Source organism: Somniosus microcephalus, chromosome 15 (assembly GCF_052327205.1).
Source record: "Somniosus microcephalus isolate GS21.2 chromosome 15, FLI_Smic_1.0, whole genome shotgun sequence".
Lineage (NCBI taxonomy): Eukaryota > Metazoa > Chordata > Chondrichthyes > Squaliformes > Somniosidae > Somniosus > Somniosus microcephalus.
Genome location: NC_141001.1, coordinates 87,328,347 through 87,355,942, shown reverse-complemented (window position 1 = coordinate 87,355,942; position 27,596 = coordinate 87,328,347). Strand labels below are relative to the sequence as shown.

At 43.2% G+C, this 27,596-nt stretch overlaps 1 protein-coding gene across 1 annotated transcript in view; it reads left to right on the top strand.

Moving 5' to 3' along the window:
• The window catches only part of cstpp1 (centriolar satellite-associated tubulin polyglutamylase complex regulator 1), a 468,108-nt gene extending 441,335 nt beyond the window's left edge, over positions 1 to 26,773 (top strand). The window contains exons 8-9 of the mRNA XM_086008095.1: positions 18,434 to 18,497; positions 23,148 to 26,773. Of these exons, the coding sequence (XP_085864221.1) occupies positions 18,434 to 18,497; positions 23,148 to 23,307 (224 nt within the window). The 3' untranslated portion in view covers positions 23,308 to 26,773. The remainder of the gene's footprint in view (positions 1 to 18,433; positions 18,498 to 23,147) is intronic.
• The last annotated feature ends 823 nt before the right edge of the window (positions 26,774 to 27,596 follow it).

The window sequence follows — 27,596 nt, the reverse complement described above, 5'->3', positions numbered from 1 at the left end:
GACATCGAAGAAATGACCAAGAGCTGTCTAGGATGCCAGAAGGTCCAAAACGCCCCACCACAAGCCCCTCTACATCCATGGGAGTGGCCCTCATCTCCATGGCAAAGGGTACATATCGACTTTGCTGGTCCATTTATGGACTCAATGTTCTTAATTGCGGTGGATGCACACTCCAAGTGGCCGGAGGTAATAAAGATGTCCTCCACCACCACGGAAAAAACCATCACAGTATTAAGGACCATATTCGCCAGGAATGGGCTGCCTGAACAGATCTGTTCTGATAATGGACCGCAATTTGTATCCGAAGAATTCAGTAAGTTCTTAAAAAACAATGGGGTTAAGCACTACACGTCCGCCCCATACCATCCCGCCACCAATGGATTGGCTGAAAGGTTTGTCCAGACCTTCAAGAAGGCCATAAAGGCCATGGGTAATGAAGACATAAATCTACAACATAAGGTAGATAACTTCTTGTTTGCGTACAGGAATGCAACACATGTGGTTACAAACCAAGCCCCCGCCATGATGTTTTTCAATAGAAGACTAAGATGCCGGCTGGATTTGGTCAAGCCAAACGTCAGAAGGGACGTAGAGAACCGGCAATTTCAAAGCATGAATGAAAGGCCAACTAGAACCTTCCAGATAGGTCAACCAGTTTTGGCCCGGGACTACCGTACCGAGAAATGGCAGCCTGGAAATATTTGCACATGACTAGGACCGCTGATGTATACCGTGGACATTGGAGAAAGCATAATAAGGCGCCATGCTGACCAGATCATAGAGTCATCCATAAAAGGACAACCTACACCACAACTCTATACGCCTAGTGATGAAGCAGAGATACCCATAGTATCTACCTCCGATCCGGTGATACTGGAACCAGATGAACCCGACACTAGCATTGAAGCCGAATCGACCTTGCCAAAAGAACCTACTACACCACCGAGGCGTTATCCGGACCGAGTCAGGAAGCCTCCAGAGAGAGACTGAATTTGTAATTGATTAACTTCAGCAAATGTGTATATTATTGTTCTTGTAAAAATGTTATTTAATGATTACTTAAAATGTTATGTACTATTTATCTAAAAGGGGAGGAATTGTAGTGTATGTACCTTTAAGAGGAACTATGTTTTTGAAGCCCCTGTATACTGTAGTACAAGTAGTGACCACTCGGGCATATAAGCCTGTGTAGCGTCTTGTGTTGTTAGTTCACCTCCAGACTTTGTTCAGTAAACACTTGTTAAATCAACTCCTGCATTCCGTGTCTCCATTAACACACGGATCTAACAAATGCCGGATTATTTTTTCCCCACATATTTGACAAGACTGTATGGTGGAATCAAAATACAAGTAGACTATCCTTTATCCGAACTTCTGAAAACCGAAAACCTCTAAAAACCGAAAGTTTTTTCGTTCAGCGTAAGTCGTGCGCACGACATGACCAGAGTGGCGCACGACTTACGCTGAGCAGGGCAGAGGGTCACAGAGTTCCCTCCTGGGTAGGAGATTGCAGGCCGAGCCGGGCAGTGTGAAGGAGGTACCGGGAGAGTGAACCCAACAATACAGCGGCCCGTCCGATAGCTGCAGCGGCCCGTCCGATATTCTTTTCTCCCCCCGACCCCGGACCCCCCCCCCGCAGACCCCGACCGCCCCCCCCCCCCGCCCCCCCGCGGACCTGAACTGCGGCCCGTCCGATATTCTTTTCTCCCCCCCCCACCCGACCTGATTTGCAGGCCAGCTTAGTAGGAGTCAGCCGATATCCGGCTTTCCAGAAAAGCAGGAAGGGGAATGAGACACGGAACAGTCGCAAGAGGTAGCCTGAACTTTTAAAATTTATATTAAATACAAATTTCCCAGTCTTATAATAATACCTTCTGAAATCCGAAAAATTCCAAAAACCGAAACTCAGCTGGTCCCAAGGCTTTTGGATAAGGGATAGTGTACCTGTACAATTTTACTTGCTAGGACTGCTGACTGCAGACGTGTGACTGTCAGCTACACTCGTGTAGAAGAGCATGACCTGCAGGAAGCCGACAGCAGCAGAGACCCAGGAAAAGGCAGCTCTATAATCTGATGTCGGTTAAAGGCTGCTGTTCCAGTAAAGTAAATGTAGGGAAGGTAATCCCATGCACCAAAAGCCAGCATCCAACATTGAAAGCATGATAGAAAGGGAAGCTGCTACCCTCAGCCAAGAAGATTGCCCAGTCAGCTAAAAGCACCTATGTAATAACAACAGAAAATGCTGGAAAAACTCAGCAGGTCAGGCAACATCCGTGGAGAGAAATTTGAGTTGACGTTTCGGGTTTGACCCTTCTTCAAAACTGGAGAGAAAAGGAACTAGATCGAAGGCAGGGCTGCGATCGGACAAAAGAATAAAAGAACCAAAAGAAGTAAAAGAGATTAGAAGCTAGACGAGATGGTAATAGGCTGGGATTAGGTGTAAAGTGTACTGGCAGGGCAAAAGATAGCTGCCAGGTGTGAGAGAGAAACAAAAGGAAAGGGGGGGGGAGGAAAGGAGTGGAAAAATATAAGTAAAAATGAAATAGGGGCCGAGGTTATGATCTGAAATTGTTGAACTCGATATTGAGACCGGAAGGCTGCAGAGTGCCTAATCGGAAGATGAGGTGCTGTTCCTCGAGTTTACGTTGAGCTTCCGTGGAACAGTACAAGAGGCCAAGGACGGTGAGGTCCGAGTGGGAATGGAGCGGTGAATTGAAATGACAGGCGACCGGAAGCTCGGGGTCACCCTTACGGACTGAACGGAGGTGTTCCGCAAAGCGGTCACCCAATCTGCGTTTGGTCTCCCCAATGTAAGGGTGACCCCGAGCTTCCGGTCGCCTGTCATTTCAATTCACCGCTCCATTCCCACTCGGACCTCACCGTCCTTGGCCTCTTGTACTGTTCCACGGAAGCTCAACGTAAACTCGAGGAACAGCACCTCATCTTCCAATTAGGCACTCTGCAGCCTTCCGGTCTCAATATCGAGTTCAACAATTTCAGATCATAACCTCGGCCCCTATTTCATTTTTACTTATATTTTTCCACTCCTTTCCTCCCCCCCTTTCCTTTTGTTTCTCTCGCACACCTGGCAGCTATCTTTTGCCCTGCCAGTACACTTTACACCTAATCCCAGCCTATTACCATCTCGTCTAGCTTCTAATCTCTTTTACTTCTTTTGGTTCTTTTATTCTTTTGTCCGATCGCAGCCCTGCCTTCGATCTAGTTCCTTTTCTCTCCAGTTTTGAAGAAGGGTCAAACCCAAAACGTCAACTCAAATTTCTCTCCACGGATGTTGCCTGACCTGCTGAGTTTTTCCAGCATTTTCTGTTGTTATTTCGGATTTCCAACATCTGCAGTATTTTGCTATCGTAAAAGCACCTATGTGTCTGGCTGGATTCAAGAATCATTGAACTATCGCATGCTGAAACTGAGCATTGTTTCCCATCACATTGGATGATAGCACACATTTTCCCAGGGATGACAAAGTCCAATCTCCCATGCTTGTGTTACCATGTGCACAATGTGAGCTTGCCATATTTAGTTTACAGTTTTGACTTCATAGCTCCTCCCCACTTGTGGAGAAGTAGGGAACTAGCCTGAATGGCTCTGCTGAGAATAGCCAAATATTGTCTACCCTCTGAACTGCTTCTCTTCTCTGAAAGATTGACCAGCAGTACTTACCAATGTATTGTAAAGGCTCTGTGACTTGTACTGGAGCTGTGTGGTTGGCGGTTGTGGAGCTTTTTGAAACTGAAAGTTCCAGCTAAACAGCTCAGATCATAGCTGTTTACTGGGTACAAACACCGCTTCGGTACAGAGATGTTGCAATAGCTATCAGCCAAGAGCTTTTAAGAGAAAATTTACAAAGAGGGACTCAGCAAAAACAATGTTTGGGAACCTCTGTTCTGCAAAAATAGTAAGAGATGGGCGTGCACGGGACACGAATCTCCGAAGGGGGCTCAACAAAAAAAAGTTTGGGAACCTCTCCTATATTAAAATTAAATACCATGCATTAGCTCACCCAGTTACTTGGTCCAGACCTCTTTTAAACGCTATCTATTATACATTAATCACATGGTGATACATGGACTCTCTTCCCTATCTTTTGTAAATAATGTCAACAGCTTGCAATCTAGAAACAAGGTAGTTACTGTTCCAACACCAATCATTTTCCACTTATCATAACTTCTTAAAGCACTCCTGCTGTCAATCAGTCACTTCAGTTTTCTGCAGTTTCATCATGAACATTCTAGGATTAAAGCTAAGAATTAAAATTCCAGTGGGATATGCACATAACCTGCTGGAACTCCCCTCACCTGCAGGCATAAACATCATAAAAGATTACTGCTAGGAAAAAAAAAAATCATACATGCAATTTTAAGAGATTATACATTGGTGGGATAGTGCAACTCACTTTTTTTATTTTATATTGTTTGAACAAAAGCCACTTCTGGTGCACATGTGAAGAGTTTAAAACATGTCCATCCTTGAAAAATTCAAATTGACGGCGAATGATGTGAAGGCCGCAGGCCTGCACCACAGGTGTCAATTCATCGCTAGGAACAGTGAAACTGCTCAACAAGTTTATCAAGTTTATTTCTGGAGATCAAAGTTGAACTATGACTACAACATAAAATAGTTGCTTTATTTTGGCATCATAATTCTGATGAATTGTTATGAGTGCCACTTCCTAGTTCTGTGGGAGACATCAAAGGTGTACATTGTGCACTCACTATTGATATTTATAGCTGTGGAAGTGTAAAAGTTTGAAGTAGGAAAAATATTGGGGTGGAATTTCCTGTATATTTGTGCCCAGAGACACGCGTAATCAGAGCGTAAAGCAAATACCTGGTATGAAAGTTTGAGGAATCTTGGGCGCAACATTGTTACGCACATAATTACGCTACGCCCGAATGTCGTCGATCATTTACACCCGTCTATTGATCCCTGCGCCCAAATGCATCTCGGTTTATAATGGCTGCGTCCCCAGGCTAGAGAGCCATACAAGCAAATTTCCTGCAATTACGCTGGTTCAAAATGGGTGTAAAATGATGTGCTGGTAACATTGTAAAAATAGCAGGAAAGTTCCCTCTGATGGTAATTTCTAATTAAGTTGTAAACCTCTTCTTTTGGAATGGTTTTGCTAGAAATAACAAACATAGAAAATGTTTATGTTGTCCCATAGCAACCAGAGGAAATCATCTCACCCAGAATCTTAGCTTTTAATCAATCATTTATGAATATGGGTACAAGAAGTGTTTGGAGATATTTTATGTTATAATAAGGGACCCATAGCTAATTGAAATACACCGTATAATCAGGTGTTTTAATCAGATTAGTGTTATCCAACCTTGCATAAAACATGGTGGAGCATTCACATTACCATTTTTAGATAGATGAGAAGCAAGAGTCATTTTGGCAGTCTGAGAACTCAAGTGGTACTGCTTTGGTCTGTTATGTAACCTTTTACAACACGTCAGTACTTGCTTTCTCATCCAATCATATTGCTCCTTTACAATAAAATGCCCACTTTAGCCAGTGCAATAGGTTTGCATCAAACACAGGCTGGTTTTACGAGAACTTTGTCAATCTCCTTACTTAGTTGAATGCAAAAGGAGACAATATAGTGTAATTTAGAATGTAGTTCAGATCAAACAGTAGAATGCATAATTTTGGCATGGGCATATTCCTTTTTGGGAATACTAAAATCACCTCTTTCTAAATGAAATGTGTTTCATGTGGTGGCTTACCTGTTAGTGAAACATAGGCTTAAGCTTGTATTGTAAGCAAAGTACCTTTGATTGCAAAATCTTATTAACTTACAAAGGAGCTCTACGGTTCGCTAAGAGTATTCAGTAGCTGTAATGTCAGAAAAAGGGATTACTATTATCACTCTATTTGTTCATCTGTTGTACAGTTCTGTTAAGAGCTACTTATTACATCATGCAGCATTCACTCACCCCATTAAGGAAATCTTGAGTAAATACTTGACATAATATTGTGTTCACAACTTACAATAAGGTTGCTTATATGGAAGATACTGATCTTAAGATAAAAGTCAGTATTAAAACTATGTTTATTAAAACAGAAAAGTTGGTGTAGAGATGAATACATTGAAAAGAAAAAAATTGCTGGGCCATGGGGAAAGAGCAGGGGAGTGGGGTGAGTTGGACAGCTTCTTCAAAGAGCTGGCACAGGCACGATGGGCTGATTGGCCTCCGTCTGTGCTATAAGATTCTATGATTCAATGTAATATAATCTACCGATCTTGATAAAAGAATCCATGTTTACAAAAAACTTTTACCTTGCAGGAAATATTGGCCCAGTAATTCCTGTCACAACGCGTGAGTACGGACGGGGTACTCACGCGTGTGCCCGGAGGAATTGCCGGTTTTCAGCATGCACAGCGCATGCGCTGAAAACCGGCATTTCCTGTCCTCTGACCCAAGGGGTTAAGAGGCTGAACGCGTGCGCGGTATCGGGCAGCGCGTGCGACTTGGATTTCCTCTATTTTTAGAGAGGTGCGCGTGTGTAAAGGCCTCCGGTATTTACGCATTGAAAAACCACACGTAAGTACTTAGTTTTTCAGGTAAGTGGTCTATTAATACAATTGAGAATTTTTTTTTCCACAGGTTTGTTATTTTTAAAGAATTTACAGTAAGGTAAGTTCAGTTTTAGCCCCGATTTTTTATATAATTTTTTTTTTCAAATTTTAAAATTATTGTTTAAAATAGTTTTTCAGAGTTCTTTATGGTTCATTTAAGTAGTGCAATGTTTTTTTAAATTTTCTTTCAGGTTTAAGTAGTGTTTTGGGGCCAGGAGTTTTCATGAGTTTGACAGCTCTTACTGTCAAACTCATGAATGAAGTTTTGCAACCTCCCATTGGTTGCCCTGTGCTCACGTGATCCCAGCCGGCTCATCGCACTAAGTACGCCGCTGGGTCACGCACGCAGAGCGCGGCAGGACCTCAAGCGGGCCAGTAGAGGAAATGCAATGCGGGCCAGAATTAAAATGTCAGCGCACTGGGTAAGTGAACATCGGGGGCTTGCACGCGCGGCAAGCTCCCGATCCTAATTTCAGGGCCATTAAAATGTAGTGCTTTTATCCCTTCCATGCACACTCCACTGAAGGCAGCAATGAAATGTGCAAGTGATGGCTCCATAACAAGTAAAATAGACTGCTATTCTTTCTGATCCTCGATTCTGTTATTGCTAGGGTCTGTATAAACCTTCCTCTCAGCTTAGCTCAGTTGTTGGGCTGTCATTCTGAGCCAGAAGGTTGTGTGTTCAAGTCCCACTCTTCAACTTGAGCACATAATATAAATTCACACTTCAGTGCAGACTGGAAGGAGTGCTGTATTGTCAGAGGCCATGGCTGCCTGTTCAGATGGATGTAAAAGATCACACTATTCAGCAGGGTCTAGTGTCCTGGCCAATAATCTTCCCTCAACAGCACAAAAACAGATTAACTAGTTATTGATCTCATTTGCTGTTTGTGGGATCTTGCTGTGCACAATTTGGCTGCCCACATTTACCGCCATGACAATACTGACTAAAGTTTTTAAATAATTAATTGGAACTGAAACACTTCTGGACATACTAAGGATATATAAGGTATTGTATAAATGTAAATTCTTTCTCGCAGAACTCTCTTAATAATTGAAGACTTGTAACAATGTAGGCGGAGATTTGTCTCAGTCATGATACCTCAAGGAAAATTCTTATTTCTTGATATAAAATCAGTACATGTTGAAGACTTTCATGAAACCATGGGGGCGATTTTGCCAGCCCTGGGGAGGCGGGACTGCCGGGAAAATGGCTGAATCTGGGGGCAGATACCCATCCCGCCCCCAACGCGCCTCCATGCCATCTTCCCGGGAGGCGGGTACCCGACCCGCGCTGGGAGCCGCCTCCTCAAGGCGGGAAGGGGATTAGTGCCAATTAACTGCCTGTTAACAGGTAGTTAACAGGCAGTTTTTTTGATAATCCCTATTTTGCCTCCTAAAATGTGGGCTTCCCTCCGAACCTCGCCAGGGTCAGTGAAGCAAGCCATGAGTCTGTGGGGGGTCAGAGGGGCCAAGATGTCCAGTGTGCAGGTGAGTGATGGGTGCATGTGTGCAGAGGTAAGTGTGTGAGGTGAGTGTTGAGTGTTTTAAAAGCTTTACTTACCTTTGCTTCTTCCTCCAGGCTTCATCCCTTCAGGTCTCGGGAATCCCTCAGCTCACCGGCAGAGAAAGCAGAATGGCCGCTGCATTCTCAAATGCATCAGCCTTCTGCTTTCTGCTCAGGAAGGCATTCTAATTGAGTCTTGAGTCTTCACAGAGCTGTCAAATGATGACATTTCATCTGTCAAAAGCTCTTGACAGACGAATCGTCACTCGCTGACTTCACCTATAACCGGCTTTCGCTTAATTGGCCAAGCGGGCTTAACAAGGTCAATCAAGGGAAAATAGCGTGGGTTGGCCAGAAGTCAATGGAGGCAGAATTAAAACCCGACAAGTGGGAGTCCCGCCTCCAAAAGCTCCCCATTGAGAAAATCCAGCCCCATGATTTTAAACCCTCATCTCAAAGACCTGTGTTGAAAAAGCCAGTCTATCAGCATGTATTTATCACAAAAATGTGTTAACTGAATTCTTCTGCTGTGGTAAATCAGATAACCTCTTCCTTCAAATTAACAGAATTGACTGGTAAATCCCCACCCACACAGGAGGCTTCTGGGTAGTTGTGCAAACAATTTCAAGAAAACTAAAGAAGCTTTAAATAATAAAAGTATTACAGTTTGCTTGAATTAATTACGTGGTATTTGCATAATACAGCCAAAAAAAAATTTTTTTCTTGAGCTGAAAAACAGACAATTTAAAGACAGAAAATGTAGGGCAATAAATGCTGTTTCCAGTTCATTCAGAGTTACAAACGATGCTTTCATAATTTGTGTGTGTTAAATCATTCGATGGCCTACTTTCTACACAGCTTCAGAGCTGTCCATCAGGTAGAAACTAGTCCAACAGGAGTATCAGTGTGATATGGCCACAAGGCAACAATTTGGACAATATGTGATCCCTACATGTATTAGACACAGAAAGGCTTCCACATTCCTAAATCCTTGTTTTGTAGGGTTGATGAGTTGCAGAAGGAAACCTCAATTTATTAAAAACTCTGTTGTCGATGGGCTATTTACTAACTGATTGTACCTCAAGATTGAAGACAATATATTTTTTATTTGATTTTTTTAAATATTTGTCATTAGTAGAGGTCAAACAGGTGGAAGCTGTATCCCTTTTCTTGCCTAACAATGGTGGTGTGGCCTTTTAAAGCATGTAAGTAAATGGTTTGGAAGCAAGGGTCATGAGGGAATTGTTCACAGTGGAGCTGTTGTTGGCTCTTATCTTACTGAAGTTTGACATTCACAATTTTATCATGGTAATAACATTTTAAAGGGCACAAAATATCTTTTGAGACTGTAGGATTTACCAATCCAATTTTTGTCTACCAAAATGGTATTATTTTTGAAACCTGTATTTCGGGTGGTAAACCTGATTCATTCAGGGCAGAAAATATTAATTAAAATAGATTCTTATGTATGTTGTAGTTGCATTAATAGGTAAATATATTGAAAAAGAAAGACTTGCATTTATACAGCACCTTTCATGACCACCGGATGTCCCAAAGCACTTTACAGCCAATGAAGTACTTTTGAAGCGTAGTCACTGTTGTAAGGTAGGAATGTTGTATTGTTACAAAGTTTCCTTACTCTTTTTTAAAAAGGCTTGCAAGTGCCAAAACAAATCATTTTCTGTTTCTGTTAAAGTGTACATATATTTATGTATCTATAAAAAGTTTTCTATCTCATGCACATTTTCCCATCATGCCCCTTCATCACCGTTTTCAAATTTCATTTCAACCCCAAACCTGATTGGCTGAAATTTCATATTCATAAAACAGTAACAAATCACAACTGAAGAGTTAGGCGATATACAAAATGAATGTGGGAAAAACAGGTAGATAACCGTCCAATGAAAAACTACTAATGATATCTAATATAATAACTAGAGCTTCTAATTTAAAGAAAGGGAACCAATGAAATTGTTCCAAATCTATATTTCTCTTCCCCTCCTGTTCTCTCCCATCCTCCCCCTTCTCTACCGTCCTCTCCTCTCCTCTCCTAGTCCCTTTCTCTGCTCCCCTCCTCTCTTTTCCTTACCTATCCTCCCCTTCTCCTCATCCTCCTCCTCTCCTCCCCTCTTCTCTCTTCTTACTCTCCCCTCCTCTCTTTTCTCCTTTCTCTCTTCCCCCCCTCCCTCCTATCCTCCCCCTCCTCTTTTTATTAGGTAAGGGTATCAAAGGATATGGATCAAAGGCATGTAAATGGAGTTGAGATACAGATCAGTCATGAGTTAATAGAATGGCAGAATATGCTCAAGGGGCTGAATGGCCTACTCCTGGTCCTGTGCCTATACTGCGGCTCAGTTGCTAGCACTCTTGCCTCTGAGTCAGAAGGTTCTGGGTTCAAGGGCCACTCCAGAGACTTGAGCACAAAAATCTAGGCTGACACTCCAGCGCAGTGCTGAGGGAGTGCTGCCCTGTTGGTTTTTGGGTGAGACGTTAAACCGAGGCACTGTCTGCTCTCTCAAGTGGACGTAAAAGATCCCATGGCACTATTTCAAAGAAGAGCAGGGGACTTATCCCTGATGTCCTGGCCGATATTTATCCCTCACTAAAACAGATTATCTGGTCATTATATTGCTGTTGTGGGAGCTTGCTGTGAGAAAATTGGCTGCCGCGTTTCCTACATTACAACAATGACTGCATTTCAAAAGTACTTCATTGGCTGTAAAGCAGTTTGGGACGTCCTGAGATCATGAAAGGTGCTATATAAATGCAAGTCTTTTTTTATGCATATTTCTCCCCATCCTCGCCTCTCTCCTTTCCTCTCCTTTCTCCTTGACGTCCTCTTCTCTCATTTCTCTCCTGAAAAGTGAAATTGACTATGCTGAAGGCTGCAGAGAAGTCAAGAAGGATGATAAGGGATAAGGCATCATAGTCACAAAGAATCTCATTCATAACTTTAGTTCTGGCCAATTTGATGCTGTGGGTGTGGTGGAAACTTGTTTGGAAGATGTATGTAGGAGGCAACAACACATTCAAGGATCCTGGAGAGGAAAGGGAAGTTGGAGATGTGACATAATTTAGCGAGAACTGAGTGGTCAAGGGTGATTTTTTTTTAAAGAGGGGATGATGATGGTGGTTTTGAAAGATTGGAAGAAAGAGCCCAAGGAGAGGGAACCATTTATAATATTGTCTAAAAATGAGGTCAGGAAGGGAAGTTAGGTGATCAAGAGTTTAGCAGAAATGGGGTCAGTGGAGCAGGAGGTAGGTCTCGTGGATGAGATGAGCTTGGGAGAGGGCTGGTTTGAGAGATGTAGGGGAGGAAACTAGATATACATTGAGGGTTCAGGGTTAGGGTGGGGATGGAACTGGGGAGATTTAGCTTAGTGGGCAAGGAGAAATGGGGGAAGCAGGGGAAGCTGTATGGATGGTCTCAATCTTAGAGACTTAGAAATGCATGAGTTCTTTGCACTTGTTGTTAGAGGTGAGGGTGGATGGGGCAGGGGAGAGGGGGTTTATGGATGTTATTAGCAGTAGATAAAAGGAACCTGGGGTTATCTTTGTTCTCCAGGATGATCCTAGACTAGTGGACTCTTTTGGCAGAGGAGGACGAGGCCCAATAGAACATGATGTGGTCAAGCCAGATCTGATGATGGATAAATTCCTATGTCCACATTTAAAATGGAAATTACCAATATAAATGTATCCTGCTGTAATTACACCCCCCTGCCAGTAGGTGGTGAAGCAGTGCCTCCACTGGCAAGAGAGTGTCATTACAGCATGACAATTTTACATAGGTAATTTCCATTATAATGAAGAAGTTGACAGGAAGTGCATGTAGATGTTATTTTTTAATATTATAGATGTGCTTTTGAATGGTGGAATCTATAAAATATTGTATCAGTTTGAAGTTAATATATTTTTTAAATAAAGTCACTGGCAAATCCAATTCAATGGGCATGATGAAAATCTAACAGAAAAGCCTTGAGAAAGTGTACATTACAAAAATTGTGTTCATGCATTACTGGTTTAGAATAATGTATGTATTAGACTAACATTGAAGTTGTCAAATATAGCTTGCACTGTTATCTCTCACACCAAAATACCAAGATTTTTAGCTGACAAAACAGTCTGTAATGTTCACAGTACACTTAACAATGGCACTTTCATAGAATGATACAGCACAGAAGGAGGCCATTCGGCCCATCGTGCCTGTGCTGGCTCTTTGGTAGAGCTTTCCAACTAGCCCCACTCCCCCGCTCGTTCCCCATATCCCTGCAGATTTTTTCTTTTCAATTATTTATCTAATTCCCTTTTGAAAGTTGGTATTGAATCTGCATCCACCACCCTTTCAGGCAGTGCATTCCAGATTACAACATCTCGCTGTGTAAAAAAATGTTTCCTCATGTCGCCTCTGTTTCTTTTGCCAATCACCTTAAATCTGTGCCTCTGGTTACCGACCCTTCTGCCACTAGAAACAGTTTCTCTTTATTTACTCTATCAAAACCATTCATGATTTTTAACACCTCTATGATATCTCCTCTTAACCTTCTCTCCTCTAAGTGAGAACAACACCAGCTTCTCCAGTCTCTCCACACAACTGAAGTTCCTTATCCCAGGTAGCATTCTAGTAAATCTCTTCTGCATCCTCTCCAAGGTCCTGACATCCTTCCTAATGTGTGATTCCTAGAATTGAACACAATCCTCCAGCTGAAGCCTAACCAGTGTTTGTACTTCCTTGCTTTTGTACTTTATTCCGTAATTAATAAAACCAAGGATCCCATATGCTGTTTTAACAGCCTTTTCAACTTGTCCAGCCGCCTTCAACGATTTGTGTACATACACCCTCGGGTCTCTCTGTTCCTGCATCTCCTTTAGTTCATATTGCCTCTCCTCATTCTTCCTACCAAAATGTATTCACTTCACACTTCTCTGGGTTAAATGTCATCTGCCATGTGTCTGCCCATTTCACAGTCTGTCTATGTCCTCCTGAACTCTGTTACTATCCTCCTCATTGTTTGCTACGTTTCTGAGTTACGTGTCATCTGCAAACTTTGAAATTATGCCCTGTTTAACTGAACTTGTAATAGCAACAGCATTAAAAATGTGAAAGTCTAAGGCCTAGAAATTCACTATGGCCCCGCCAGCTGGCTAGCGCCCAAAAGTTAGCGCTGGGCGGGAAGCCTATAGCGATCGTCAGATATTCATTGTTAGCGCCCCAATTCGGAACCGGGCGCTATACCAGGGTGTGCCTGCCTCCGCTTGGGGCGCTGACACTGAATATCAGCACTCTTGGTGCCGCTGCGCCAGCTGCTGCGGAGCGGCAGGCTGCGGTACTGCAGGCCTCCTCCTTCTCTTAAGGGGGAGCTGCCTGCAACGGGGAGATCGCCGCTGGATAGTGCCGGCAAATGAGCCCGGCACCACGGAGAGGTGCCGGGCTCACGGAAAGCAGCTGGCAATGCCACGGGGGGGGGGCGGGTGGAGGAGGCCGGGGAAGGAGGTGCGGGCAGGCGGCCGCCGAAAAAGCGGCCGGCTGCACCTTCCGCTTTAAAGCGCCCCACTAAGGCAGCAGGACGGCCCCGTTTTCTGGTCGCTGTTTGCGGCCGCTTCGGAGGAGGCGGCCGCAACTAAATATGGGGATCGGGCCGGTTTCGGGGCGGAACCGGGGCACTGCGCACACCGATGACGTCATCGGTGCCGGCGCAGCGCTAACGGCTACTGCCGCCAATACCGCTGCGCTGAATATCTGCGCAAACTCATTTCTGGCGCAAAATCACTCTTTAGGCGTTAACTGGGTGCAAAGCTGGCAGCGCCTTAATGAATTTCTAGGCCTAAAAGTCATAGTTGATCTAAACTCTAAAGTGAAGTAATTGTACTTAAATACAATTCTTCCTCCCTCAATTTGACCTTTATTGATCTCAAAACATTGATATACCAGTTCCAGCTGTATATTACATCGATTCATCTCTTTACACACAACAGTTTTGTAATCCAAAATTGTACCTGTGACTGGTCTAATCATATTACTCTGTTAGTAATCATGCCTTTTCTGTTTCAGATATTTTCTTAATTTCCTTTGCCACTTAATTAAACTGTCTTTTTTAGAGGGTGAGATGACTGTGTCCACTGTGAATTTCTAGATGGCTTTAATGCCACAATCTACAGAAATGGCATTTGCACTGAGATCTGCCAGTTTTTCTTTCACCACAGATAGCTCAGGTAGCAGGATGGTTGAAAACTGACAGATGGTAAATGCACTTGGAAGATTACAGTGCCATCCAGTGATGGAACTCAAGTATATGCAAGGAAGTAAAACAAGTGCTTTTGCGTTTGGGAGGGGAAAATCAACCAGGGTTGCTGCTGTTTATAACTATTTACTTGCCAACAAACGTTCACCAGACTGGTTCCTGGGATGGGGGGATTGTCCTATGAGGAGAGATTGAGTAGACTAGGCCTATATTCTCTAGACTTTAGAAGAATGAGAGGTGATCTCATTGAAACATACAAAATTCTTAAGAGCTTGACAGGGTAGATGCAGGGTGGATGTTTCCCCTGGCTGGGGAGTCTAGAACCAGGGGTCACAGTCTCAGAATAAGGGGTTAGCCATTTAGGACTGAGATGAGGAGAAATTTCTTCACTCAGAGGGTGGTGAATCTTTGGAATTCTCTACCCCAGAGGGCTGTGGAGGGTCAGTCGTTGAGTATATTCAAGACAGAGATCGATAGATTTGGGATATGGGGATAGTGTAGGAAAGTGGAGATGAGGTAGAATCAAATCAAATCAAATCAACTTTTATTGTCATTGTTAGTGCACAAGTGCAGTACAACGAAATGTAGGCTTGCGGCTCCCGAGAGTGTACAATTTGGATTAGGACACTTAAACATTTCAACATACATTTGTACATATATATTAGCATAAATATGACCATAATAAAGTGCATCGGCAGATGTGCAGGCTTTATTGTTTATTTGTGGAGTTCAGTAGGATGACAGCCCTGGGAAAGAAGCTGTTCCTAAATCTGGTCGTACGGGTGCGAATGCATCTGTGGCGTCTTCCAGATGGTAGGAGGGCGAACAGACTGTGGCTGGGGTGGGTAGGGTCTTTGATGATGGACCGTGCCCTCCGTAAGCAGCGTTTCTGATATATATGTTCTATGGTCGGTAGCCGGGTGCCGGTAATGCGTTGGGCAGTTTTGACGACCCGCTGCAGGGCTTTCCGGTCATGGGAGCTACAGCTGCCGTACCATACCGTGATAGTTTGTCAGGATGCTCTCTATAGTGCAGCGGTAGAAGTTAGAGAGGATCGGGGGTGACAGATTACATCCCTTCAGCCTCCTCAAGAAATATAGGCGCTGCTGGGCCTTCTTCACCAGAGAGGAGGTGTTGAGGGACCAAGAGAGGTCTTCCGTGATGTGGACTCCGAGGAACTTAAAGCTGGCCACCCTTTCCACCTCCGCCCCATTGATGTGGATGGGGGTGTGACTTCCGCCTTTGGACTTCCTGAAGTCCACGATTATTTCCTTTGTTTTCTTGGTGTTAAGGGCCAGGTTGTTGTCGGCGCACCACTTCACGAGATGCTGGACCTCCTCCCTGTAGGCTGTCTCATCATTGTTGGTGATCTGGCCTACTACCGTGGTGTCATCTGCAAACTTGATGATGGTGTTGGAACCATTAACAGCCACACAGTCGTGGGTGAAGAGGGAGTAGAGGAGGGGGCTCAGCACACATCCTTGTGGGGCCCCCGTGTTCAGGGTCAGGGGGGGGGAGGTGTGGTTACCTAATTTGACAGACTGGGGTCTGTTTGTTAGGAAGTCCAGGGTCCAGTTGCAGAGGGCAGTGTTCAGGCCAAGAGTTTGGAGTTTGATGGCCAGCTTGTTGGGGACGATAGTGTTGAATGCTGAGCTGTAGTCTATAAACAACATTCTGACGTAGGTCTCCTTACCATCTAGGTGATTCAGTGCCGAGTGTAGAGCAGTTGTGATTGCATCCTCCGTTGATCTGTTTGCCCGATAGGCAAACTGGTGTTGGTCAAGGGAGGCAGGAACACTGGCTTTGATGTGGGCTAAGACCAGTCTCTCGAAACACTTCATTATGATGGGTGTGAGTGCGACAGGCCAATAGTCGTTCAGACACGTCACAGCCGCTTGTTTAGGCACAGGAATGATGGTGGCGGTCTTGAAGCATGTAGGGACTACTGCCTGGGCCAATGACAGGTTGAAGATGGCGGTGAAGACATCAGCCAGCTGATCAGCACATTCCTTGAGTACCCGTCCAGGGATGCTATCCGGTCCAGTAGCCTTTCGTGTGTTCACTCTGCGTAGAGCGCCCCTTACGTCGGAGGTCGACAGAGTGAGCACCTGGTCTTCCGGGGGTGGCAAGGCTTTGGTAGCCGGCTCCTTGTTGTCCCTGTCGAAGCGAGCGTAGAAGTTGTTAAGCTCCTCCGGAAGGGAGGCGTCGCTTACCGGGGGACTGGTGTTTTTGCCCTTGTAGTCAGTGATGGACTGGATGCCTTGCCACATGCGCCGGGGGTCCGAGTTGTTGCGGAAGTGATCCTCTATCCGCAGTGTCTGTTTCCATTTGGCAGTCCTGATACCCTTTTTTAGGTTGGTCCTAGCTGCTCTGTAAGCCGCCGCGTCGCCAGATTTAAATGCTGCGTCGCGTGCTTTCAACAGTGAGCGGACCTCTCCGTTCATCCAGGGTTTCTGGTTGGGGTATGACCTGATATTTTTGTGGGTCGTGACGACCTCGACGCAGCTGTTGATGTAGAGTAGCACTGTGGATGCGTATTCCTCGATGTCATTGTGGGCAAACATGCCCCAATCAGTGCGTTCGAAGCAATCCTGAAGCTCCGATACTGCCCCCTCTGGCCATACTTTCACTGCTCTCATTGATGTTCTCTCTCTTTTGATGAGCGGTTTGTATGCCGGGGCTAGAAACAGGGAGAGGTGGTCAGACTTCCCAAGGTGGGGGCAGGGAATGGCCTTGTAAGCGTCTACAATGCTCGTGTAGACTTGATCCAGTGTGTTCTCCCCTCTTGTGGGGCAGGAGACATTCTGGTGGAATTTCGGTAGTACAGTTTTTAGGTTTGTGTGATTGAAGTCCCCCGCGACGATAAAAGCTCCGTCTGGGTGCGCAGTTTGTTGTTCGCTGATGGCCCTGTAGAGGTCCTTCAGTGCTAGTTTGGCATTAGCGTGTGGTGGGATGTAGACCGCAGTGATGATAACATTCGTGAATTCCCGAGGCAGGTAGAAGGGTCTGCACCTTACCATGAGGAATTCTAAATCAGCCGAGCAGGATCTATCAATTATATCACTGTTGGTGCACCAGGCATTGTTGGTGTAAATGCACAAACCGCCTCCCTTGCTCTTACCGGAGTCTGCAGTTCTGTCGGCGCGGAAGACCGTGCGTCCTTCTAGTTGTATGGTGGTGTCAGGGATGCCATTGTTCAGCCAGGTTTCTGTGAAGATCATGGCGCAGCATTCCTTTGTCCTTTTCTGTGTGGTGAGATCCAGCCATGATCTTATTGAATGTCGGAGCAGGCTCGAAGAGCCAAATGGCCTACTCCTGCTCTTATTTCTTATGTATGTGCGCGCACGTGTGCTGGAGAGTTATGAAATGAGGTATAGATAGGAGTCAGCTATAATGCCCTCTACAGTAGCCGGCCATTACTCATTGCCAAGGTTCATGTATGAATAATGGCCACTTGGGTGCCCAAAGAACCAGATCCCTTCAATGAGTCAATGTCTTCAGAAGGGAAGAAATGAGATAAAATCGCCTTCCGCCAAAATTATTTAAAACGTATGTAAGTTATAATGAGTAGCTCTCATATTCTATTTTACATTAATGCTTTATATAGTACATCATTTAGTATAAATTTGACTAAATTTATGTTATTTGGGATTTTGCGTAGGATTTTTTATTGTAAGCAAATAAGTACAATTGTTCATAACCAAGTAGCACCTTTAGTGTGACCTATGATGCTTTCAGTCTGTAATGCTGTGTTGGAGTGGATTATTTGAACAGTAATCCAGGAAATAAGGGGCTGTTCTGCACATGGGCTTACAATCTTACTACAGGTAATAGCTGTTTTTCTCAGAGATTTAATTTCAGTGTAATATTGCTAACAGGAACATTGTTAATTGGTATTTGCTATAAATGCAGTAATGCAAATAATTTAAAATAATTTCTACATTCTGAGGGAAAAATGTTATAAAACAATTGTAATAATTTTAATCCATTCTAACTCGAGCTAAAAGAGTTCTTTTTATGTGTAAATTTCAAATTTTTTAAGATCATAATATCTAAAGTTATATATTTTTCTGTTCACAGGAATTGTGCCCAGTAAGGCAGAACTTCTTATAGATTCCGACATGGACCAAGAGCTGGAGAAAGTGTACGTGAAAGAATAACTGCATGCTAAACACTTACAATTTTATAATTCCAGCTTTCTGTCTGATTGAACCTGAGGCCTAGAAATTGGGGAATGCTGGAAACCTGCCGGTAGCATTGGCAGCCAAGGATAACGGCCACCGGCCAAGAGAACGCAGGAAGATCCGGAATTTTGGTTCTGCCTGCTTATTATCGTCAGCATGGCAGTGATTTTCTGGTGCAATGCGTTCTTTTGTAGCGCTAATCTCAGAAGGAGGCTAAAGGTAACCTCTGTCTCCCGCTTGCAGTGTAGGGGAACAGGGAAGAAAGGAGCGACCCAACAGTTGCCATACGTGCTCCAAAAATATTAGCTGCCACCCGATATTTATTGAATTTTTATTTGTTTATGTCATGAATGCAGATAGAAGAGATCTTATCAGAGATCAACTTCAGTCGTTGCAATGGAGTTCACCCATTGATTTACTGACCCACAAACACTGTAGGCCTCCCGGAAAGCTGCCAAAAAATGCAACCCCCCTGCCTGCCACTGATGGGCTAAAAATGAAAGTTTAAAAGAAGAACCTTGGCAAAGGAGGCGTTTGAAGTATGGACGTCCATCCTCATAAGTCCTTCCAGACTCCTCGTGGCCGTTAACGCTGCGGAAAGACCTTTTAGTGGCAGTAGTCACTGGCGTGATTTAGCCCGGGTGGCAGTGCGAGCGGAGAACTCCAAAATAGATGAGCTTGCGTCAACGCAGTGTTGCACGCTGATTGACGTCACGCTCCAACTCATTAAACTCTTTTTTTATGTTTTCTATGTTTCTAAAATACTCTCGCCGATAGCAGGCAACAGCAGCGCTGCCTTCTTGCTGAAAATGGCGGCCACTGTGGGACCCGCCACCAACTGACGGATGAGTGGCGGCTGCCGTTTTCTCGCCATTTTTTTTTTTTTATTCATTGATGGGATGTGGGCGTCGCTGGCTAGGCCTGTATTTCGTGCCCATCCCTAATTGCCCTTGAGAAGATGGTGGTGAGCCATCTTCTTGAACCGCTGCAGTCCATATGGTGTAGGTACACCCACAATGCTGTTAGGAAGGGAGTTCCAGGATTTTGGCCCAGCGACAGTGAAGGAACGGCGATACAGGTCCAAGTCAGGATGGTGTGTGGCTTGGAGGGGAACTTGTAGGTGGTGATGTTCCCATGCGTCTGCTGCCCTTGTCCTTCTAAGTGGTAGAGGTCGCGGGTTTGGAAGGTGCTGTTGAAGGAGCTTTGGCGAGTTGCTGCAGTGCATCTTGTAGATGGTACACACTGCAGCCACAGTGCGCCGGTGGTGGAGGGAGTGAATGTTGAAGGTGGATGGAGTGCCAATCAAGCGGGCTGCTTTATCCTGAATGGTGTCGAGCTTCTTGAGTGTTGTTGGAGCTGCACTCATCCAGGCAAGTGGAGAGTATGCCATCACACTCCTGACTTGTGCCTTGTAGATGGTGGAAAGGCTTTGGGGAGTCAGGTAATGGGATGGGGCTAACCACCCGAATTTTAAGGCCTGGGGTTCCTGTTCACCAGGGCATGATTTTCCAGTGAGAGGTTTTCCAAATATATCGGGGCCGATTTTCCTCCTCACCCTGCCCGGCGTAAATCAAGTGGTGCACTTTTCACACGTGCCCAATGTGACCTCAGCTGAACTTGTATTGTTTTCCAGGTTCAGCTAATGACTTTGTGTTGGGTGAGTGCTGGGCCAAACTACTGCCTTGGATTTGGTGCTTGTACCTATAGGAGCAGGAAGTTGTGTGCTGCAGGCCTGCAGGAATGTTAAGGCAGATCTACATGCGGAGTCGCTAGTTGCTGTTTCTGCCCCACACCACACAGTACAGTCCTGCTATCTCCACCCCTCCTCCCACCTTCCCCAAATTTTACTTTTTGATGTTATTTTAGCTGTATTAGTCTGCATATGTTTGCAGTATGTAGACCAGCTTTTTAAATTTGAATATCTTAAAGCAAATTTTTAGTTCTTTTAGCAATTCAATCAACAATCTTTCATTCACCTCAACTCCACACATGCAAAATTTCAAAGTATATCAAAAAGTGACTTATTTTTAAGCAAAGAAACGAAAATTCAGTTAGAAATGTAGGGCGCGATCTTGCCAGCCCTGGGGAGGCGGGTATGGAGGCGCGACAGCCGGGAAAATGGCAAAATCTGGGGGAGGGTGCCCATCCCGCCTCCGTGCCATCTTGCCAGGAGGCGGGTAGCCGACCCGCGCCGGGTCCCGTCTCCTGGAGGCGGGAGGGGGATTACAGCCACTTAACTGCCTGTTAAAAGGTAGTTAAGAGGCAGTTAAGAGGATTATCCCCATTTTTCCAGGAGAGGTGCGGGCTTCCCGACGTCGGGAAACCCCACCAGGGTCAGCGAGGTGAGCAGTGGGTCTGCGGGGGTCAGAGGGTTGCAAAAGTGCACTGTGAAGGTAAGTGATGGGTGGAGAGGTAAGTATGTGAGGTGAGTGGAATGTGATAGAAAATGTTTACTTACCTTTGTTTCTTCCTGCCGGCTTCAACCGTTGGGAATGCGGAGACTCCGGCATCTCACTGGCAGAGATGACAGATGGCTGCTGCATTCTCCAATGCAACAACCATCTAATTTCTGCTAAAGAAAGAGGTTTGATGAGTCTTGAATACAAGGACTCATCAAACAACATAGAATGTCAGTGTTTGACAGCTTCACAGAGCTGTCAAACGATGACAATTCATCTATCAAAAATTTTTGACAGATGAAACGTCATACGCTGACGTTCTCTGTAATTGGCTTCCCCTTAGTTGGCCTGCTAAGCCCGCTTGGTGGGCTTAACAAGGTCAATCAAAGGAAAATAGCGTGGGTTGGCCACAAGTCGATGGAGGCGGGACAACAACCAGACAAGCAGCAGTCCCGCCTCCAACGCACCCCCATTGGCAAAATCGCACGTGTAAAGTTGTGCTCCACATAGATGGAACTGTATCAATCACACTGAAAACATTGCTAGGTCTCAGTCTTGGCTAAGCGGTAGTCCCCTCCGCTCTGAGTCAGAAGGCTGTGGGTTCACGCCACACTCCAGGAATCTAGTTACTTAAGTACATAGTCTAGTTGACACGTCAGAGCAGTAGTAAGGGAGTGCTGCTCTGTCAGAGATGCCATCGTTCAGATGAGACGTTAAACTGAGGCTCCATCTGCCCTCTCAGGTGGATATAAATAATCTTATGGCACTATTCAAAAAAGAGCAGGGGAGTTCTTCCGGTGTCCTAACCACCATTTAAATTTTAACTTCCCACCTGGCCCAAACCCCATGACTAAAAATGCTTATTTTTTGTGATAAACCCATTTTCAGCCGTATTAATAAATCTGCACCAGGTTACCATTCTTAAATATATCAAGGTATATTTGTAATGCAATTTTTTTTTGAAATTATGTTCTAAAAGGCTGCCCAATTGCGCTGATTCATGGAAGGTTTTACATTTAGCAATATGCAAATGATTTTAAGTGGAAACTTGAGCCAAAAACCACTTCTTAAAACTAGCGCAATTTGTACCCGGATCGCAGAAACTTTTGGCCATTGTTTTACTCTAGAAAATACACAAATCTTTATCTTTTACATGATATGTGCTAAAACAATTGTTTGATGATTTAAAAGTAAGCTTTAAAGGAGGACTCAGTAGCACACTGGATTCCCTTTAAGTTCTGGGATTTCGTTTCAAATCCAGCTCAGACTGATTAGCTGTAGTTTTCTTTGAGAGGCTGGGGTAAGGCCATATTGTTGTTGCGGAGTACTGGGAACTTTGCTGAGCATCCAGCTGTGTCATATCTAACTTGGGAGTGCTTGATACTGATGTCCATTCCTTGTCTAGATAAGCACAAAAATATTACAAATTTAAGTGAGAATTTTCGGTACTATTCCTTGAAGAAACCAGTATACTACAGACATCTTCATTTTTTAGGGCCAACCAAGCTTCACATTTTAAAACATTGTTTTTTGTCCATCAAATTGGTTTAAAAGTACTTTTCACAAAAAGCTACAGCATTGCTGAGCATTTGCTGCTGACGGTATGGGCCTGTTGCATGTCACTGCTCCCACCAGCAGGAACACAGTGGCACTGCAGCCCTCATTTTAATTCATTTCCTTGCACTGGACCATGTTCTGATATCCATGTCATTCTATCTCTGGAATATGCCTAAATGATAAAGTTGTGAATCAGTTCAATGGATTTTCATATTCTGTACCACAGGTGGTTTAAAAAATCGTTGATAAACAAAATTTGGTAAGAAAATGTAATGTATTACATTGCCTGTTAGAGTATTGAGGTCTCCAGGAGAAACCTGATGGTGATTGCAGCATCTGCTGTTCACTTTGTTAAATCTGCAAGAGAACATTGTGACATGTAGTTTGTGTCTTTATTCAATCCCATAAATTGGTGGATTTTAATCATTTACTATGAAAATGATTGAATTATTTAATCTCATGATCCAAGTTTGGAGATAAAACTTGTCAGACTACTCCTCCAGCTTTTCATGGTTTGGTTTTGTTCAGCTTCCCATAGCATAGTTTAGGCTGTGCATTCAAGAGACAGAGATCAATGAAAGATACCTTTAGCAAGATATGGTGACTGACATTTTATTGCAAATGTTTAATCTCTATGTTTATGTCTGTCGGCAGAATTGATCACATACTCAGTAATGCAACCTCCAGTACTCCTACACTCACACAGAAGGAACCAATCAGAAAAGCCACTCATCGCAAGACTCTACCTCAGCGTAAGAAAGTGGACATTGAGAGTGATGGCTCAACTGAAGAAACCGATTCCTCTGAAAATTAACTGCCCATCTTTGTTTGCTGTTATTAATGTCATGCCTCATTATAAAATAGTTACCTTCAGTTTTACTTTGTTTGTTTGCCCATTAAAGACAGATGTAGGTGATACTAGTCCTTATCTCAAGGGGGCTGGACCACAAAGAGGAGGAAGTTGTGCTTCACTTGTACAGAGCCTTGATTAGACCCCACCTGGAGTACTGTGTTCAGTTTTGGTCACCACACCTCAGGAAGGATATATTGGCCTTGAAGCGGGTACAGTGCAGATTCACCAGAATTATACCAGGACTTAAAGCGTTAAATTATGAGGACAAGTTATTAAACTTAGTTTGTATTCCCTTGAGTTTAGAAGACTGAGGTGTGATCTAATTGAGGTGTTGAAAATGATCAAAGATTTGATTGGATAGATATAGAGAAGCTATTTCTTTTGGTGGAGGAATCCAGAAGAGGGCACAATCTTAAAATTAAAGATAGGCCATTTAGGAGTGAAATTAGGAAGCACTTTTTCACGCAAAGGATAGTGGAAATCTAGAATTCTCTCCCCAAAAGACTGTGGATGCTGGGTCGGCAATTTTCAAGACTGAGATCGACAGTTTTCTGTTAGGTAAGGGTATCAAGGGATATGGATCAATCATGATCTGACTGAATGGTCGAACAAGCTCGAGGGTCTGAATGGCCTATTCCTCTTCCTATGTTTCTACATTTCCAGCTTTGCTGAGTTTATAAAACAAAGCAGCTTGCAACTTCTAAGTAGCTGTGTTTTTCAACGGTGATTGATGGGGGAATTACCCAACCATCTCCATTCTGGCCAGGAATAGTGGTGTCACTATATGCAGCCAACAAAATTTGACACCAAGCCATATAAGGAGATATTAGGACAGGTGACCAAAAGCTTGGTCAAAGAGGTGGGTTTTAAGGAGCGTCTTAAAGGAGAAGAGAGGAGCAGAGAGGTTTAGAGAGGGAATCCCAGAGCTTAGGGCCTAGGCAGCTGAAGGCACGGCCGCTAATGGTGAAGCAATGAAGATCAGGGATGTGCAAGAGGCTAGAATTGGAGGAGCGCAGAGATCTTGGAGGGTTTATGGCTGGAGGAGGAAACACTTTTATTCTTAACACAAACCCTGCATTTAGATTGATTGTAAATAATTCCCAAATAATGCAAACCTGTCAGCCTAGTTTGAAATCCACCCTAGACAAGATTTGATGAACTATTTGATGATTAGTAAAGGTCCTAAATGAAGGGCATTTTGCAACCAGAAGTCCACAGTGCAAGTGGTGCCTGTAATGAAAATGCCACAAAATGTTATATTACAGATTTGTACAAAATTCTCCCAGTAAAATATAAGCAGAGGTGCAATTCATTAAAAAAAAACTTTGTTTATTGAATAAAAAGAAAATTTGAAAGGAATAAACAGAATCTAGCCATTTAACGCAAGAAATTGATTTACTTTTGATAGCCAGTTTAACTACCTATGTATTGTCTACCAAAGTCTTTATTGCCTAAATCAGATGAACAAATGCTTATCATGACTTCTCAATTTAAAAATAATTAGCAACTTCCATGTGGCTAAAAGCAACTGATTTGAGTGTCGATTTACCTTCTGAGGTTTGGGGGGAAAATTCACTTGTACAGCGAAACACACCACATAGTAAAAACAAGACAACTGGGCTTCCACATTTTAAATTGAGTCGTGGAATCAGGCTACTTGGTTGCTGCTTGTTTCTGCTGCTTTATAATGTAAGATTTTGTGTTTAATCATAATGCATTGCGAAAATAACATGACTTCATGTATTTCAACATGACATCTTCTCCCGCTGATCCCCAAAGCAGAAATTTGACAATTGGATAAGAATGTAGTAATAAGAAAAGGCTTTCAATCTGTTGTTTCCAAACTCAATCTGACTTTTTTCATTTGTTTAACTCTATCAATACTCCTACTGGCTGCTGAATGAGTGATCCCTCTTTTTTTAATGCTTCAACTGAATCATAATTTACTGAGCTATGCAGTCATCTGTTTCATCAGTTTACAACTGAGAAGAAATTATTCCTTGCATTTTGTTTATGGCTTCATGAGATTATAGCCATGCTCCTCCATTCTCTTATTCTGATTTTGTACTAAATGCTTCTCTATCGCACCTTATTGAGTCTCTTTGTTGTTTAAAACATAAGTTTTCAAACTGGGGTCTGTGAGGGTTTGCAAGGGATCATCTGCCTGCCTGGGACCTGATATATTGCTCACCACAAGTGTAGTGTCTCAAGAATTCTATATTCTGTGTACTTTCTGTTTTTGTTAACTTACTACCATGTAGTTTCTGTTCTATACATATATACTGTATATATGTGTGTGTTAACATGTGAGTCCACTGCACTCCCACACAGAAGAATTTAAATACTTACGTAGAAACAACAACACAGAACTAGGTCGTGTGGTCCAACCAGTTCATGTTGATGTTTATCCTCCACATGATCAGTTAATCTCATGGACCCATCTTGTTCCTATATCTCTTTATTCCCCTTTCCTTCAATCATCTATATAACCTAGTCTTAAATGTTGACATAGTCTCTGCTTCAATCACTAATTCTGGTAGTGCATCCCATAGCCTTACAACCCTCTGTGTAAAAAAAGTTTCCTGCTATCTGTCCTAAATCTTATGTCTATGTGCCCTTGTTTAAGACCCCTCAATAACTGAAAACAATCTCTATCTACTCTGTCCCATCCTTTCATCATTTTAAACATCGCTATAAAATCTTGATCTATTTTATCCAATGAAAACAGATTTAAACTCATTAGACTCTTAATAGTTCAGTGGTATAAAATCTAGAACTGTATGTTCTTCTCAAAATCCTTTCCACTGTTTTTACATCTTTTTCATAACTACTTCCTTGGACTTGAATTCTGTGAATCTATTTATTCACTTAACATGTTAATTGCTTGTGTGTTATATCTGAGTAGTAAGGTCCAATAACTGCTATAAGCCAGACTTCAGGAACCCAAAACTTAACCTTTTAATTACACAGTTTAGGAGAGAACAGAGCTCTTACAGCTACAGGCATGCACTTCTATTTCTACTGCACGAACAAACCAACATGGAGGATGAACCTCTGAGTCATCATACCCATAATGCAATTTTACCTTAATACTAGTAAATATAATCCCTTAGCATTTGTCTCCCTCTGGTGGATAACTTAAGCATTACATCTGAGATTACTATATTGTGTAACTGCTGTCCAATATTATAGCAAGGCTTTTGATGACCATCAACTATTATGCCAGATTTTTCATCAACATTTATTGCCAGCTCTATGTGCTGGTCCCTACATTTTGTTATCATATTTGCTACTTTTAGCACCAATGTGCAGATGATTTGTGCGCTTTACAGATATCCATTACTATATTTTGTTATCACAGCCTATTTACCTTCTCCAAGAAAACACTAAATGATCTGGAAATAAATCTTAATGTGGCCAATAGCAATCATTGTATTTCTCTTGTCTTTTTTTCCTTAATTTTTAGTCTGATCATCACACATGGATTTAGAAAAATAAACAACATTGGAACCTGCTGATAATTCTTACACCCATTCTTATGTGGTGTTATATTTGTTGTTCAGTTCCAATGTAGCTTTAATTCCCTGGTAAATCTTTTACACCAGTGAACTAGAAATGCCCTTAAGACAAATGTTGAATTAACTTAAGTCACACGGCATACGGTGAAGAGAAATGGCATATTCCACTAGCACTATGTCACATTCTGACCAGTTTCCAATATGGCAACAAAGTAAAGCAGTAAGATTCAAGTCGTCAACTTTATCAACATTAGCAGAAATTACACTAGAAATGAAGTGTGCACAGTTTATTTGAAAGCAAACCATGCATTAACAAAGGATTTTTCCCCTAATATTGTTACTTGGTGCAATATGTGGAACATACCTTTATTACTTGATAGTAATGCATTGTTCTGAATGAGCATATTAGAAAATAGATGCAAGTGCTACCTTTTATGTGAACTAAATAATTTGTCGTAACTGGCACAAGCTTGGCCACCCTTTACACGAACGTGTTAAGGAGACCAGAACCCACAAAATAAAATAGTACTACGTGTGAACAAACCTGTCACAGTTATGCCTAGACTGGACAGTTAATATGCTGCTTGAGTTTGAAATCCATATATAAAATGAAACATTAAAAATTAGTATGGAGGAAAAAGAAACTGGAGACAGAAGCGATACATGGCCCTGGTATGGTCACACTTGGAGTACTCTGGAACTCTGGTGGCTGTACAACAGTAAGCATATCCA